At 39.9% G+C, this 17,449-nt stretch overlaps 1 protein-coding gene across 2 annotated transcripts in view; it reads left to right on the forward strand.

The window, feature by feature from the left end:
• LDAH (lipid droplet associated hydrolase) overlaps nt 1–17,449 on the forward strand; it is a 131,838-nt gene that overhangs the window by 80,798 nt on the left and 33,591 nt on the right. For both annotated transcript variants that reach the window (XM_086745642.1, XM_086745641.1), the window contains exon 5: nt 11,153–11,393. In XM_086745642.1, the coding sequence (XP_086601768.1) occupies nt 11,153–11,393 (241 nt within the window). The remainder of the gene's footprint in view (nt 1–11,152; nt 11,394–17,449) is intronic.

Genomic DNA, 17,449 nt, shown 5'->3' on the forward strand with positions numbered 1-17,449 from the left:
CCTCCAAAGTTCTCTCTTTTGTAATTGAAAGCGATGGAGATATGGCTAAGTTGACCAGCTCCCTTAAGGTCAGTAACAGTCATGAGGTTTCCTAGAGGTGAGGAGTCTGCGTGGGTTGTACCTGCGGTCACAGAGAAATGAGAGTGGTCTCTCTCTCTCACACTTTGATAATTCTCATTTTGCCTGTTTTGTTCAAATCCAGAGTAGGAATTAAACTGAACTGGATTGAATACCCTAATCTATTAGACTATACTGTAAGTAATTTTAACTATAAAGGCATGAAGTTAGGTATGAACAATGAGGCCGAGATATCCCTGACATCGGACAAAGATAAACGGAAAACAGCACTCGAATGGGAAACAGCCCTTGTCACACAGCCAACCCGAGCTTAAGATGTGATGCAACCCAATATTAAGGCAATGTTGTTTTGTTAAAAGTATGTTATGAGTTTCTAGTTGCTTTGCTTTGCAGATCTCTAGAGGAGACATTGATTGGAGCTTGGCTACCACTTCTCCCCTGCCTCAACTCTTGCTGACTGTGCTCTAGTTTGACCTTTGAGTGACAATCTGGCCAAGGAACAAGAGTGAGAAGGTTGAGAAGACAACCATTTCAGCAGAGCACTTTGAGGAGGCAACCTCGTCTGTTGTAAGGATTGTAAGGATTAAAACTCTGGGTGTGCAGGAGACTTTAAAATGTTATCTTCATATTCTCTGTACTTACTGTTTCTCATACATCTCATGACTCATATTTGCACAGATGAGGTGTAAGACAAGCCTACTTTTCTCACTGCATGTGTGAAGTAACAAAGTATAAAAGGCTAAGAGTCTCCATCAGTGCTTTTATGAAGATGAATGACATATGTCACCGTGGAGAGAGCACACACGCATTTCGTCATAATATAGATTATAGGACAGACAAGCATAAATGCTGTCATACAAGGTGATTTCTAGCCTACTGTATTCAAGAAAGAGGAATTCAGAAAGGCTGAAATAAGTAGAGGGAAAGCCTAAGAAGATAAGAAGGAACCTAAATTGTGGGAGGAGCTCAGGATACCTTGGCTCATTTAACCTCATTAAACAGAGAATATGCATGTGAGTGCCTTCTGTAAACATTACAAGGAGTAAATACAGAGGAAAAAATAGAGTTGTTATCTATTATGTTATATTTGAATGCAATACTTACATACGATCAGACTGATATAAATAAATTCAGAAATTAGAAACTCATTTCTGGACATGAAAATATTAAATCTAAAGTAGTCATCCAAATAAGTAACAGCAAGAAAACTATGTTGTTTTCAGTGAATGTCAGTAGTTAATGGAAAAGACTGTAAACAAAGGTAAGAGAGTACATTTGTTAAGATTGCTATAGTTTTTGCACCATGTATAATTATATAAGTTCATATAGTTGAGTTAGATATTGTAAATGTCATTCATATATATGTGTATGAAATTTAATTATTAATATAAATTATGTTTTATATTTCAGTACCTAACCTCCTGTTTGTGGCCTTTCCCATAGTTGTACAAGAAATACTTTTTTCCCTGACTTGAGGTACAGCTTCTGTGGCCTCAGTTGCCCTCTTTGGAAGTAGTAAAGACTGACCACAGGTAGACAGTATGGACAGTGTTCCCCGTAATACTGAAAACCTTGTAGATGGCAACCTGTGTGTCTTTTTTACATGCTCACAATAAAATTCATCAAAGATTTGAAATCACAAAGGAATTCTCCTTCGGTACTGAACTCTGTGTTTTGTTTTGGTAGCATTTTCTGTTGGCTGAAAAAAAATCCTGGTATTTCGAAAATATTTTAATTTAATGAGTTCCATATCAGAAAAAGGGGCCCATGCCAGTGGTAGTGCTGTGAGTCTGCCATCTTCTCATCCTGTGCTGGATCATCAGTTTTAGGAGATTGGATCTTTTTCCAAAGCATCATAAAATATGTCATTGGGTGCTGGAGGATTTCTTGCCGCTTGATGGGAAGGAAATGCAGGATGCTTGTGGGCTGGGTTTAAGGATCAGTCCTGTGCTGGAGTGTTAAAAAGTTTGTTTTATTAACAGAATTATTTGAATTAGAGAGAAATATTTTTTCCTTAGTGTTCTCAACTTCATGTTTCATTCTGATTTTTTGGAGGAGGGGTAAAAACTTTTCAAATAACATTTGACTGGTTTTCTCCTCCTGAAATGATGTTTCTTTCCTGGGCATAACCACTCTGCAGGAGTTCTACCAGCTTGCTGTATAACTGAAATATGCTTTAGTTTTCTTTTCTTTTTTTTTTTTTAATGCAGTAACCATTTACACAAAAGAAGGGATAGAAAGAAAAAAAAACCTCACATTTTAAGTCAACACATTTGCTTTACATTCTTCTTGGATTATTAGTTTAGTCAGCGTATGTAATACGCTGTAGTCCCAGCACAATGTAGTTGCATGAGAAAAGTGAATGTATAAATAACATTAGCAGGTCTTATGTTAACTTTTTTTACAGCTTCTTGACACAATGTTCTGGTTTTGGAAATCATGAGTGTCTGTCACATCTGTGTAAGGTGGCTTTTCTCTCTCTTGCCCTATTCCTGTTGGTAACTGTTCTACAGTTGGGACATGGTAGCTTGGTGCAGCATCGCCAGTGATGTCAACGCAGACTTCTGATACCTGCTTTATCAGTTGATTTTTTTCATTTATTTCCATCACATCTACTTCTGTCACTTACCCCACTCAAAATATTATTTTGCATCCTTTGCATTTAGAGCCCTTCAAAATTTGTAGTTACAGTTCTCTGCCCCATTGCCTTTTTGCTCCCATTTTATGAAGCTATTTGTGTTCTCTCTATATAGAACTTCCTTCAGAAATTTTATCATCCAACCCTTTATTAACTTTGTGCTGTATTTGTGGCTGGCTTTTGGCTGAAATCTTTCCATTGAAATGCACAGCACAGAATGCAATCTGCCTTGTCTGCCAGGGAGACAGCTTCCTCTGGCATTTGTGATGTGTTTCCTCACTGTGTGTAACATTAACTTGCAGAGTTTTTCTCTTACTTGCTTTCTGCACCATATCATATTGCAAACTTGCATATGATTTGCTGTTCACCATCTCCCTTGTGTCCTTTCAGCTGTATTACTTGCCAGGTTTTTCCCCACTCATTCATGCTTTAGATTATTTTTCTTGTGCATTTTTAAAGAGAGTAGTAGCTTCTGAGTTGATTCTGTGAGATGAATAATTAAAATACCAAATTTAACTAAACAGAACCTCGTTATTATACTGCTTCTTTCAATTTGGGAGTTCGTTTTTTGTTTGTTTTTTTTTTCTTTACTTTTGCTTGGAAAAACTGTCTTAAGCGTCTTGAAGCAGGTACCCAGGTTGGATCTCAGAAAGTTGATTTGTCATGTACTGAAGCACTACATTCATTGGAAACTGCAGTCTAGCTTCAAAAGAGAAGTAGTGACAGTCATGATGAAATACCTCTAGCTTTTCTTCTTCTACTGCCTGTCTGTAATTTGAATGCCAGATTTGCAAACATTGACCAAATACGTAACGTGTTTGTGATTTCTAAGTAGACTAGTGTCAAGGTTCTTTAGTGCAAATCCAGACTTGGCTTGACTGAAATGTAATAGGAAAGCAGTATACAACTTTTTCTGTGTATCAGTGAAAGTTATGATACAGCTAATCTGCTTCAATGGCAGAGGAAGCCTAGAACTGAGAGACTGCACAGAAATGAAGATGAAGCACAATGCAATTGCAGACATCGTGCGCTGGCGTTAACAGCACTGACTTGCATTTTTTTTTGTCTTGGGATGCACTTTATAGATACTATGCATGCAGTATGAAGTGATGTTTAGTAATTCTGAATCATTCAAAACCAGAACCTGGGAATTATTGCGTATCTGCAGCTTTTACAGAATTAAATACTGAATTCCGGTCTTTATACGTTGCCGTGTTAAGTGGACTGGTGTATTTACACTGGAAACAATGCTACTGTGAACGGGCCTTTTTAGAGAACAGTTACTCACATACTGCTTTATAGTAGCATTTGCTCCCCCAAAAAGTGCTTATTGAAAATTATGCTCTGCTACTTCTCCCATGGAGGGGTCTTATTTTGTTCTTTATAGTGAAGCTCCTAATTAGAAGTCTTAGGTCCTCTGCATTGTTAGTAGGAAGCAGAAGACTCTACTAGAAAGTGGGTTTGGGTCATTTGACATCTTCTGAGTATCTGTCCATGACTGACTTCAGCTTGGAGTCTTGGATGATTTAAATCCTACCATAGGCACTTCAGTTAAGGGCCAGTAGTGAACTTGGATGAAACTGACCCAAAACAAACTCTGAAAAGGGAAAAGGTTTATTCTCATTCATTTTCCCACTGTTTCATGGTGCGATTTCAGCAGATACCATTAACACCTATGTATGTAAAGCCATACAGAGTTAGTGACTGGCTGTTCTTTCCTTGCTGAGCATCTGATGAATAATCTCCTGAAAACAGAAGGAAGGATCTGTATATAACTGCCAGGGATGACATACAGTGTGTTTAGAATCTCACTTAGACAAAATCAATTATTAAATCCCTCTGAACAATTCGAGGTATTTCTGATTGAGTGAAGTAGATACACTAAAACTAGTATTTAAATTATTTTTCTATATAAAATAAATCAGAGCACATCTTGTGGCTCTTGACAGCAAGTGTCAAAATAGAGCTTATATTCCAGTAGTGAAGCCTTCTCCTTTCCTCCTAGCCCCAAACATGACTGCTTCACACACGTAGGAAGAGTTCTTGATCTGCACTACTTTCTAGCCTGTGCCCACACATTGTCTAGGAACGTGCTAGCTGGCTTTGGCCAAAATCATGCCAGAGAACATACTAAGAAGTTTTGGTTCTAAAGCCTAGGTCCTGGCCTAGTTTAGTTTACCAGTGCTGAGGCTACAATGCAAACTAGAAGCCACAAGCATAGCTGATAAAAATTTTTCTACTAGTTTCTGCTTGCAGAAGGCGTACAAGAGGAAAAAAATAATGCAGGATAATCAATAATCAGTGCTTTTAATATGATAAAGCTTAGGCTATTTCTGTACTGATACCATTTCTGTACTGATACCATCAAGAAAACTGTTTGTCTTACTCCTGTTCTGGCCATAGCTCAGCTCTGCGTATAAGCATACTTTACTGTATTTATGAATTTGCCCTTTTAGTGTACGATGTCATTAATATTCATGTAACCAGTGTACTGGATGGGGATCTCTGGGTTTTGCTATATTTATTCAGCAAAGAATGAGAAACATGTACCTGGGTGGTATGTGTACGTGTGTGTGCGTGTGTGCATGTGTTGGACTTGGCATGTGCCCAAGGCAATACCTAGACCTCATGCCTTAGAGGTAACGGCACAGAAGTTGTCGAGCAAAATTCAGTCCAAAGTTTGTTTGGTAAATGGATCTTAGGGACTACTTGCATGCTTTTATGCTGAATCCTTGAAAGTACATTTGATGTTGTATTGCTGGTTGTAATAGGATGAGGGGTAATGGTTTTAGAATAGAGGGAAGTAGATTCAGATTAGATATTAAGATTTTTTTTTTGACAGTGAGGGAGGTGGAACACTGGCACAGGTTGCCCAGGGAGGTGGTGGTTTCCCCATCCCTGGAAACATTCAAGGCCAGGTTGGACAGGGCTCTGAGCAACCTGATCTGGTTGGAGATGTCCCTGTTCCTTGCAGGGCGGTTGGACTAGATGATCTTTAAAGGTCCTTTCCAAACCAAAGCATTCTATGATTGTACTGTACTGTACTGTACTATACTATACTATTCTATATATAATTCATGACTGAGCAAAGTGAACGGACAAGTCCCTCTCTGGTGAGAGGAAAGCCCAAGCCAGTGCTGTCTGGTTTGTCCTGTGCGTTTTCTTGGAAGTCTGCTCGGCACAGCTGTGGCAATAAAGCAGGGAATACTTCCCTGACCCTTGTTGTTTTGCCTGCAGATTTCTGCATATTGAGTAAAAGAAATTGTGATTAATGTGGCACTGTGTGTCAAGGGTAGACTGTAGATTACCATTAAGTGCATCATTACGTTATCTTTGAAGAATTTACTAGGTTTTACCTGACAGATAATAGCTTTTCCTCTGCAGAGGAATAATAAACTAATATACAGGATGCACTAAAATATATCAAAAGAAGTGTTATTTAGACAGAGAAAAAGCTTTGGCTGTTTGTAGGGTTTTGAAGGAATTTTAGATAAAACTTCCTCACTCATTTTCTTTCCAGCCGTGTGATTTGAAGTCGTGCCTCCCGGGCACGTACTGATGCTGTTGGTGCAGAGCAGGGGTGTGTGGCTGCAGGGTCGGCGGGCGAGCTGCAGAACTGTGCTTGGACGCTTCTTTACCGAGTATCAGTCAGTGCAATGGGTTGGTTATAAAATGTAACAGATTGCGTCCTTGCTTCTGCTCACTGATTTGATCTCTGAAGTTCCTTGCATAACCCACGCTGGATCCGAGTCTTACGTTCTTTTTGCCGATGGCTATTATATTAACCATTTTTACACCCCCAGTGATTAAGAACAGATTATTCAGCAGGAGTGAAGGCTTTCCAAAACCTTCCCTGCTCAAAATTCAGTGTGAGCCTCCAGCGACCACTGCTTCTGCCATTAAAGCAGCGTGAACCAGCGGGTTGTTTCTGAGGACATTTCGCTTTCTAATGGTGTAGGAGGGGTATTTTCTTCAGTGAGTCAGAGTCTTGTTGTTTTATGGCTTTGGTAAAGAGATCTGAACATGCCTGGGAGGTGTCTGGGGCAGGGATGGTCTGTCCCTTGAGAGCCAAGGTACAGGAGTGACAAAACCTGGCTGTAATTAATGAATTCACCTACTTGGGGTCTCTTCTGAAACAAATCTGGAATCAAGATGACTTATTCCTTTCTGTCAGTCAGTGTGTAGCTTTTCACGTCCTGCTTGCTTTTCTCTCCCATTTTGTTTCTCTGAGTAAAACGTCACTCTATACTAAGAGCAAGTGGCATGGTGTCACAGCTCTCTCAAGACCCTCAGCTGAGGTCTCTGTGACCTCTGGACGGGACACCTGAGGTGCCTGCATCTGTAACCAGCATTTCTTGTGCATAGTCAAAACTGCCTGATTTCAAAAGTATTGAGCTCCTCTGGGATCACAGAAGTTAACAGCTCTGAAAATCATGCCACTTTTTTGAGTAGTGGTTGTAAGTGGCATCCAGTTACTTGAGGTGTTACATCCTCAGCGCAGTCATTTACCAGTCCCTGGAACAAGTAGTATTACACAGTCAAACTTCAGATCGTAGCTGATGAATGTCTTTCAGCTTTTTTAGTAGAAGACAGCAATGAAAAATATTACTGTGGAGTTTTTTTTACTTGATCTGATTTGCGTACTTTTATTGTTTTTATAAAGAAACCACTTAAACATTTTACAAAAACCCTTTGCTGGTGTGGTTGAGACTATTAAATTGTGCAGTGATAAACAACAATTTGTTGTAAATGTAATTGTTTATCTTTTTGTACTCTATTCTCATTTTAATCAAAGCAAAAAAACTTCCAACTATTTCTGCAAATCCAAAAACATGTTGACGTAACCATTTTCCAATGAAGACTTGAAGGTACTCAGCTGTCACCTTGTCATCTTGTTTTAGATAGATTAAAAGCTTGATAGAAAGTCCAGGTCATAGAATCATAGAATCTTTAAGGTTGGAAAAGACCTCCAAGATCATCAAGTCCAACCATCAACCTAACACCACCATGTCCACTAAACCATGTCCTGAAGTGCCACGTCTACACATTCTTTGAACACCTCCAGGGTTGGTGACAAACTGAAGTACAGGAATGTATGCGTCATACTCGTTTAAGTATACTGCCTCAACAAAGCTCCTTGGTCAATGCCCTGCTTTCAGGGAATGGACATTTCATATTCTTTGCCTTGAGGGCTCACTTTTCCTATGAAATAAGTAGTTTCTCTTCTTTCTGTCTTGTAAAATTTACTGTGCAGGTCATACATAGCTGAAGTTGACAGACTGATCTCTCTGGATACCAAAGTACATGAACAGTGACAAAAGGGAAACTCCACAAGTCCCCACACCTTCCTGCTGTGGTGTGTGTTGAATGAATAAAGGCCAGAACATCATATTGAACTTCTAGAGTGGTTTGTTCTCTGAATGCATGCTCAGGCCATGTCCTTTTCACTGATACGTCTACCCCTTGACTAGGGACTGGGAGCTGTCTTGGCACCCACGTCGAATTACATCAAGAGCTTGCAGATAATGTTAGCTTTTCGTTGTTAACAAGATCTAAAACTTCTGAAACACTGTATCATATTAAATCCCTTGAACCATTCAGGTCTTGAGCCCTATGTAATTTAAAGGGTTAAAAATTAATGATGAAAATAGAAGCAGCTGCCTGGTGACTAACCCAAAGAGCATCTGTGCCTTACATGTTGAACTTTAACATATGCGTCATCCTGAGTGTTGAAATCTTGCAATTTAATAGCATGTTAAATAAATAACTGTTAAATAAGGTAAATGACAGTTTTACAAATGCTGGTTATTGTCACAACAGTCAACAGTGACAATTCCAGTACAGTGTAAGAATACATGTGCTGTTTTTAGTGAGTGGACCAAAGCACAGCAAGGGTAGGTGATACAACCCACAGCTCTCAGCATTTCCTGGGCACAGGACATATTTGCCTTCAGTAGATTCACTGGCCAACTTTCAGTAGTCCCCAGACCCGCTCAAGTCTCTGTGATTAGTGTCTTTAGTTGCCCAGCTCTCTGCCTTCCCACGTGCTTAACCAGTAAAAATCACTGGACATTGAAATGGGGGTAATTTAAACTAGGTGAATCTGGATTTCTCTCTCTAGTTATGTGTAACATTTTTGGTATTTTGACTGATTGTTACCACAAGGAACTTCCATCATTAGTTATGAAAAGGTTTTCCATAAATGAAGGGGTCATTAACCTTTACACATTACTTAATGGTATATGCACCGTGGCATTCACAGGTGTGACAATACCTGCTCCTTATGGTAGGCAATGTCCTCCGTCTTCAGAATAACTGGTCTTATAATAATTCTGAAAGTTATAGCTTGCATATAATTCTGTGTCTTCTACTTGATTTCAGCTAATGTAAATTGCATTTAGATAAGATCTTGGCATTTGAAAAGTATAAAAATTATTAGTTGATGTTGAGCGTTTGAATCTCATTAGTTTCCTTCATTTTACCTGTATATTTCTACTTCACTTATTTCAAGACACAGATATGACATACTTTCTTGTGAATATGTATGTCATTATAATAAAATATGTTAAATCTGTTATATCTGCAGATATATTGCAAAGAAGTTGAACTACATTTAAGCAGTTCTGCAGTCAAATGCACATTTCAGAGTCCTGGCTCGGGCATCTAGCAGTAAAGTAAGAACTAGTTGATAAGTCTTGGAAAAATAGAAATTTTACATTTCTATATTATTATCTGCAAAAGATTAAAAAAGAAAGAAATTGAATAAAATTCTCCTCCCTCTTACCACTATCTTTTAAATTTGTGTGCCTTTTAGAAAGGCAGGAATGCATGGGACACTAACAGCTTTCTTGGTTTGTCCTTTTTCCTCCAAGGTTTAGCAACTTCCCCCAGTGGTTAGTGCAGCACTCCAAGCAACTAATCCTGTATCTATAAACTGTAATGTCAAAGGATTAATGTGTGCCTGGGAACGCAGGTCAAATCTGCTTTAGATCACAGCAGTTTGAGTTCAGCTCCTAGCTGAAATATCACGAAACTACCATATAATTTAGTACAAGGCCTGCATTCCTATACTTCAGCTGCTGGTTGCCTTTAATAAAAAGAGGCCCAGGAGTGATTTCCCCGAGAATGTATTTTTCTTCGTCTAAAACCAAAGTAATATCAGCTGGAAAGTAGAAGGATTTCTTAAAATAGTTCTGTATTTGATATAAATAGCACTTTCAAAGTCTGCTGTTAAAATACTGTAGAAAGTGCAGTATGACAAGTTACTGATATTTCCTGAGTTTCTTTGGTTTGCTGTGTTACAGTGCGCAGATCTTGGAAGCATCTCTTGCTGGGCTGCCCTGCCTTCCGCTGGGTACCTGCTGAGACCGGTGATGCTGCTCACAGATGCAGTGGCACGCGTTAGCTGAGTCTGAGAGTAAAGACAATTAAATTTTTTAAAAATACTTTTTACAGAAATATTTATCTAATTTGTGCAATATGTAGAATCGTATGTACAATAAGCAGACATATAGAACAACATATATTTTGTTTTCACTGTGTCATCAATAAAGCACAGCAATTTATACCTAATTATCTGCAAATGTAATGTCCAGAATCTCTCTTACTTTACTTTCCTGATACTTCTGTCAGGTACTGTAGTCGTGTGTCTTTGAGAGTTTTTCCTGTATGAATTCTTGCAGTATGTTTTCACATCCAGAAAAAAAGTGAGAGGTGTCCTTTTAGAATATTTGTTTGATCTTAACATTGAAATACAATTGAGAGTAGGTATATCAATTCACTTTCGGTTAGTGTGAGTGGGTTTTTAATTAATTCTGTTTTAAGGCTACAGTGTATTCTGTTATCATAACATAAATTAATTACCAGCTTTAGAGTATGTCTGTTTCATTATAACACATAAAAAGCAGTATTGTGCTCCCCTGTACACGTGGTGAAGGGGCTGTGTGCTTAGACTCTTGTTCTGACCAACCTTACCTACACTGAACTGCAAATGGAGAACCCCGTGTATTCTCCAACTGTAAAGTTACCGTTGTTCGGTTGGTTTCCTGAGAGAGAATGGTTTAATAACTAAATAAACGAAATAAAACGCGGTGTACTTTTGCTGGCACAAAAAGCCCTCCAGGACTGAAGGGAGGGTTCTGCCTGCTGCCCTCTGCTGGGGTCCCCATCCTCCTGGAGCCACTGGCTCTGCTCACACTCCCAGGCACGCGCGCTTCAAAACCGAGAGAACCGAGCATTTCATAACCACGTTCTTGTTTGCTTTGTCTTTTAAAAACTTTCACCTGGGCACGCCGCAAAGCCTGCCTACCTGTCTGAGGTGCCACACTGGAAAGCCAACTTCATTTTGAGCAGAGACTCATTTGAAAATGGAGTCTCCTCGGCTGGGATGTGGTGCTGTAGGACTTTGCTGACAGTAGTTTTCTCATGGCCTGACAGGTTCTTCGCTCTGTGCTGCTCTTCCCAACGATAGAGCGTATGGCTCAGTCCCCTCAAGGAAAGCTCATGACTCCTTTACTGTGCAAACTCCGTTACATTCTCTACATGCCCGTCTACCTGCTGTCCTTTCTACCAGAGGGAGTCAAAGCCTCCCTGGTGCGCTTCGCTCTGAGAGGAATGAAGACCTGTGATGAATCTTCCATAACAACCTCCATAAATCTCTTCAGCGTGGACTGCATTGGTGAGTACCTTTTCTTTTTTTGTTATACCAGCTTTTGTGTTGTTCTCATTAGGTAAATGTTGATGTAGTCTTGTGGGCAAAAGTTTAATACTAAAGCAGGAATAAGTTTTGAAGGACAGGACTAAGTTTTTTCTCAAATTAAGACCATGGGTACAGGAAAATCTCAAATGAGTCAATTTAGAAAAAAAAAGTCTTAAGAGTAAAATAGCAAATAAAATGTTTCCCCAAAGAATACAGACTTCTTAAGAAAACTCTGACCTATACTACTAACAGTATTTCATGTGATTAAAACAGTTTTACAATCTAGTTTATGTTACTTATGTCTTCTTTTTGCATTCATTCATAATGGATGGTGAAAATAAATCAGTGATCAGTTTCACAAAGGATTCTTTGCATCTGTGTTTTAAAGCTATGATTTAACCAGCTCTATAGGTTTTGTCATCTGAATGGGAATATTGGTAAATTCAGAAAAGGGCCTTCAGCCTACAAAGACACATAAAATTTACTTTATGCACAGAAAAATATCAGCACTTTTTGGGGCATATGAAGAAAGAAGATTAACGTTCCTCCAGTGCATATTGTGCGCATATTTTGCACATTCTAGCAAGAGAAACAGCTTTAAGAAAGGGAATAATTTCAGATAAATTATGTTAAGTTTAGAATGAAAACCAGAACGTGGATTGTGCTATACTCCAGGTATTTTCGTAAGCTAGCAGTTGAAAACAATTTGGAATAGAATTGACATGCTAACACAGTAATAATAGCAAGAAGGAAGTTTTGATTGCATTAATAGTAGTAAAAACACATTCCTACATTTCCAGTTGTGCTCTGTCTTCTATCAGTTAAATTTTACCTACTAATCTTCCAAACAGATGTGCCAGAGTAACTCTGCGATTGCAGCAGGGCCCTGTGCCTTTCTGTGAACGTGTTGGTCTGTGCTGGAGGCCCGCGTGGGACTGTGCAGAGACTGAAAGTAGGATGGGCAGGGAGGGTTCTTCCTGCTAAACCCAGACAGGCGTTGTACCAACCTGGCATGATGAAAGTCACTCCACTGCAGTACCCCGTGCCTGACATAGTCAGACTCCTGGTTGATAATATAAACTTCTGATAGGAGTCATATCATCTGTTGCTTCAATTCCTGTTAATTTATGGCAGTTTTATGATGATCGAGAAGAAAGCAAGCATGCAGTCATATGTATGCTAGGTTTTCAGGCTTCTTCCTTTGATAATTTAGCCTTGGAGAAAGGTCTGTGAAGATCTGTGGAGTCACATCTCCACAAGCCAAGAATCCTTCTGTGGTCCCCACAGATAAACTTCTGCCTTTCAGAACAGGTTATCCACTTCCAGAGTTGTGTTGGAAATGGTCCTTGGCCTACATTAACCTCCAAAAATGCATGGCCAGCCATTGTCTGTGGATGCTGTTTGGCCCAGACCTTAGCGGTGGCAGGAATAATTTTAACAGAACAGATTTTGTGTGCTGCTGGTGGAGCCTGGCCCTCCGAGCTCTTCATTCCCCAGGTGAGCGAGCCCCGTTGACATGCGCGTCTCAGGCTGTTGTAATTTTCTGTGTGCATCTGTGTCTGATCTGTGCCCAAGCTGGAAGGTAAACTCAGGCAAGAAACCAGGCTGAAGGCTCCTGTACTCACAGGATGTGATCTCTGCCTATGCTCAGTCTATTGACTGGATCCATTAGACCACAATGGAAACCCCTGTGAGCCAGTGGCTTGTAAAACTTGCATAAATAGGCCTTATTGATGCAATCAGTTCCTTGGGGCTTGTGATACGATCTCTCTCAAGCAGAATTCCCCTTTAGTTTCATCTTTGGAAACTGATGATGTTTTACAACCCAGTGACTCAGGACCACATGTGTGGATTAATAATCTTAGGGCCTTCCGGACATTGCCCGTTAACCTTCTCCTGCATTGTTTGCGGACAATAGAAAATGTTACCACTCAGCAAAAATTTGCTAAACCTACGACAACAACTGAGTCTGTCTTACGGGGCAGCTCATCTGTGAGTTACTGAAGCCCCTGAATTTGTGGTACGTGTTTTTCTGATGGATTTCTTGTCCCTTAATAAACTGCTAGATATGGTTCAGAAATGTTCAGCAAATGAAGTTGTTTCTCCTCTCCAGGAAGGCTGCATGTCAACTCATTAAAAATACACATATTACCTTTGGCGTGGACATCTGTTACATTACTGTAATTGTAATAAAATCTGTGATTAAGAGCAGAAAAGATGGTAAAAGTTTCCTTAAAATGAATACGTCCGTTAAAACAAACCAACCTGCCAGGGATTTGTTACAACATCCAAAGCTTAGTCACAACAATGTTTTCTCTCCTCTGAAAGGAAATGAGATTTGAAAACTTAGTTATAGCAGAACTCTAAAACCAAGTGCCACTCCTGTTGACATCAGGAATGAAAAGCTTCATTCAGTGGCAGCAGAATCAAGCTCTTGGATGAAATAGTCCGTGAAGGAAGAATTATATTACCTATCTATCCCACTGTTTCACATCATGTTTACTCCCGCTTCTTATCCAAACTCATCTTTCCATTGTCCTGACTCTGTAGTTGATGGTACATGGAAGTCTCAGTCACACAGCAGAAGGCATTGCTATGACAGGTTGCAGAAAGGTAACACAATATAATGTCCTGTCCCAAAGGGGAAATAGTGCAGAAAGAGGAGAGACAGCAGGGACTGTAAAGAAGGATGAGAAGGCATGGTGTATAAATAATGAAGGACTTACTAGAAAGAAGCAAAGGGGTCTGAAGGCAGTTTGCCTACCAGTATTAAACCTCTAGCAAAGATATCTTAGAGCAGAAAAAGCATTACAGTAAACAAACTAGCATTTGGGTACTTGTATTCATTAACCTAGGGGATGAACAGACAGAAAAATTGGACCTTGGTGACCTTGAGTTATCTGAAACATTGTCACTCTGTTTATTCAGGCTCACAAAACAAGGGGTATCCACCAATCTGACACAGTGCTGGTTTTTCTACAAATCATGCACAGTCCTGCAATGCTGGAATATTTTGGCAGTCCAGCCCGCTGAAATTTGTAAACATTTCTTTGCTGACAGATGCCAGTAGCAGACTTACAGTGACAGTAAACCATTCTATCTACACGGGACAGGATTTATTGTCCAGCCGTTTGACTGGCAAACTTCCTCCATTTGTTTCTGTAAAATTTCCACAAAAGCACAGACATTACATAATGGGTAAACACTGCGCAGCGTTTGCGAGAGGCAGGCTGGCGGGTCAGAGGTCAATGTCTGGATGACAGTGAAGATTCAGATAAGCACAATAGCAAGAAAAACCTCCAACTGGCCCGAACGCGGTGCGTCCTTTGTGATCTTGAACCTGTGACTTCCCTGGAGGAATCTCCCGTTTGTCTAACCTGTTCGGGGAGCAGGGGGGAAAACGGCGATCTGGGGCGGGGTGGGGAGAGGGGGGTTTGCTTTGTGCAATTCCGGCAGGTTGGGAAGGAGAGGACTTAAAAACCTGAAACAAGGGTTTCTGATGGGTTCAGGCTGTCACACGAATGCAGGCTAGAGACTGTAGATTTCCAGTTTGATTTAAACATTCAAGAGATGATGTAAAAACGAGGAACTGAGATTAAACTTCAGAGTTTGGATTCAAATTTTATCTTGTTCCAAGTGCAGAGACATTCAGATTTCATGTGAAGTGTTGACATTTCCCTCATCTTACGGAGAAAAAAGGGCTAAGGCAGTTTCAGGCACTCCACTCTTAGCCCACAGTGCTGCGTAGGAAGCGAGAGTCCTGACCGAGGTGTCGAGGTTTCTCTCCCAGCAGTAGCTATTTCTCTCTGATGGCCATACAGGATGGCAAAATTACATCCCTGAAGGGCCATAGAATAAAAAGCTTCTTCATAGGATAAAATTAGTAGACCTGTCAAATATCATCTGGGAGGTAAATTTATATCAAAAGCCAGTGAAACATAGGCTTCCAGTTACTATGAAAATGGAACGTAAGCTTTTACATTGACTAAGTTATTTTAAAATTTTATCTCCAGGGAGCTAACTGGAAAATTTCAGTCTGGGTTTGAATTATCCCAGCCTTGGGAGTTGTCCTGTCTTGAGATCTGTTTCTATTCCAATTCTCTCTTCTTAATCAGAGATATTTTAAATATGACATTATATCTGACCGCTATGGACATCATGCTGTCCAGACAGTCGGCATCTAAAGCCAGACAGGTGAATCACGCCCTGCAGATGACTGTTCCTCTTTACTAACCGCAAAGGGACCCTTGCTCTGCTAGATACCTGAAAGTAGAGGAGATAAATCCCACTCTGTATCTACTGGCTGTTCATTTTGCTGCAGACATCAGAAAACACTGTGACCTGAATGGTCTGTGCAGCCTTTACCCTTGCTGCTAGGGCAGTCAGATATCCCGTGCTTTGGCAGCACTGGAATACACAGCTGCTGCTTTCTAGTGAGAATCCTGTTGTTTGTTTCCTGCCTCCTTTTGAAAATTTGTTTTACCATCTCTGTCTCCATTTTCTGTCAAGTAAGATGGGAAATTTTTTGAGAGTTCTTTTTTGGGACTAAAATGCTGTAGAAATACCCAGAAAACTGAAAGACTTGGGTAAGGACAGTGTTGTATTCATGGCAGTCAATAGCACCTCCACCTATTCTGCTTATATTTTTCAGTGTTAAAAAACAATGTTTAAAGTATTAGGTAAGCACTTGATAAACAAATTCACCTGAAATGGTGAAATAAGAGTGCTTTGCCCCTAGAGAGTATTTTAAAAAGCTGTATAACCACATAGCTAAAATGGAGTTTACTTTTCTTTCTTTGTTTTTAATTTCAAATGGTGTTCTTTTGTTCTTTTCTTGCACTGACATTAAAATTTAACTCTTAAAAGTAACATAAGATATGACGAGCACTTCTAAATTCAGCACAGAAAGTAAAGCTCTCTTGATTTTGTTTTATGGAACAAAATCAAAACAGCTTTATTTTCTATGCTGAATGAAACTAAAACTCTCCATTGAGGCATGCGAGGACAAGGAGGAGTTGCACATTATGTTATCATCTAGGTTTTATTATTTCAAAACACTGTACTAGCACATTTGGAAAAGAACCTGACGTTCAAGACAAGCAATGAGCCCAGCATCACATAACTCGTCAGCAGCAGAACTGTACAGAGACCTACATCCCAGGGCAACAGTTGATCTACTGAACCAGGTTAACCGTTAGTTTAACTTTATAAATATACATAGATATGTTAGTCACGAGCAGCTTCCACAAACCACATTAGCTAGACAGGCTGACGTGCATGCAGTGCATTTTAAAATAGAGATAGAAGCTGTTGCTACAAAGGATTTCAGGAGGCACCTTGCAGTCTCACACCTACATTTTTCATAGTGGGCAGAAGAATAAAAGCTTTCCCTCTCTGCCTGCCATAGGACCACTGTGCCGATCTTTGAACCTAAACCAGTACATTTTCAAGTTGATTTTGCAGGGTGATTGAAATCAAAGCCCTGGTAGTAAAAAGTGATTGCTTTGTTTCTTCTGATGAATATAAGTTGCAGATAACTTCTGACTATAATGCAGAAATCGTTTCAGGCTTATTTTTCTACTTTTATAATTGAATATCTGTGTATAGCTAGCCAAAATTTCATGGAGAACAGAAATTACTAACTGGTAAGTAAGTTGTATCTATGTAAACAAAACAATGTTAAATCTGGACAGTGTAGTATATCACAGGTGGGCAAGAAGGATGAAGCTCAGCAGGTCTCCTCTCTTCTCCCTGTGTGCATCCTTTGATACTCAGTGGGGCAGAAAGAGGTCAGAATGAGACAGCAGATAATCTCCCTCCCTCTTACTAGCATCTCACTTACTAGGGTTCAAGAGAAGTCATCTTTCCTGGAATCTGGTAACTCAACGGCTGTCTCTTACGAGGTGTTTTCTGCCTGTATCTGAGTTTGCTACTGCCAGATCTTGCCGAGGGTTAGAAGGCTGCCTTAGGCACCCCAGCGCTCTGACCCAGAGTGCTAAATCCTCTGCTTCTGCAGAGTTCCTCGGCAGGCTTCT

Source organism: Chlamydotis macqueenii, chromosome 3, assembly GCF_036417535.1.
Source record: "Chlamydotis macqueenii isolate bChlMac1 chromosome 3, bChlMac1.mat, whole genome shotgun sequence".
Lineage (NCBI taxonomy): Eukaryota > Metazoa > Chordata > Aves > Otidiformes > Otididae > Chlamydotis > Chlamydotis macqueenii.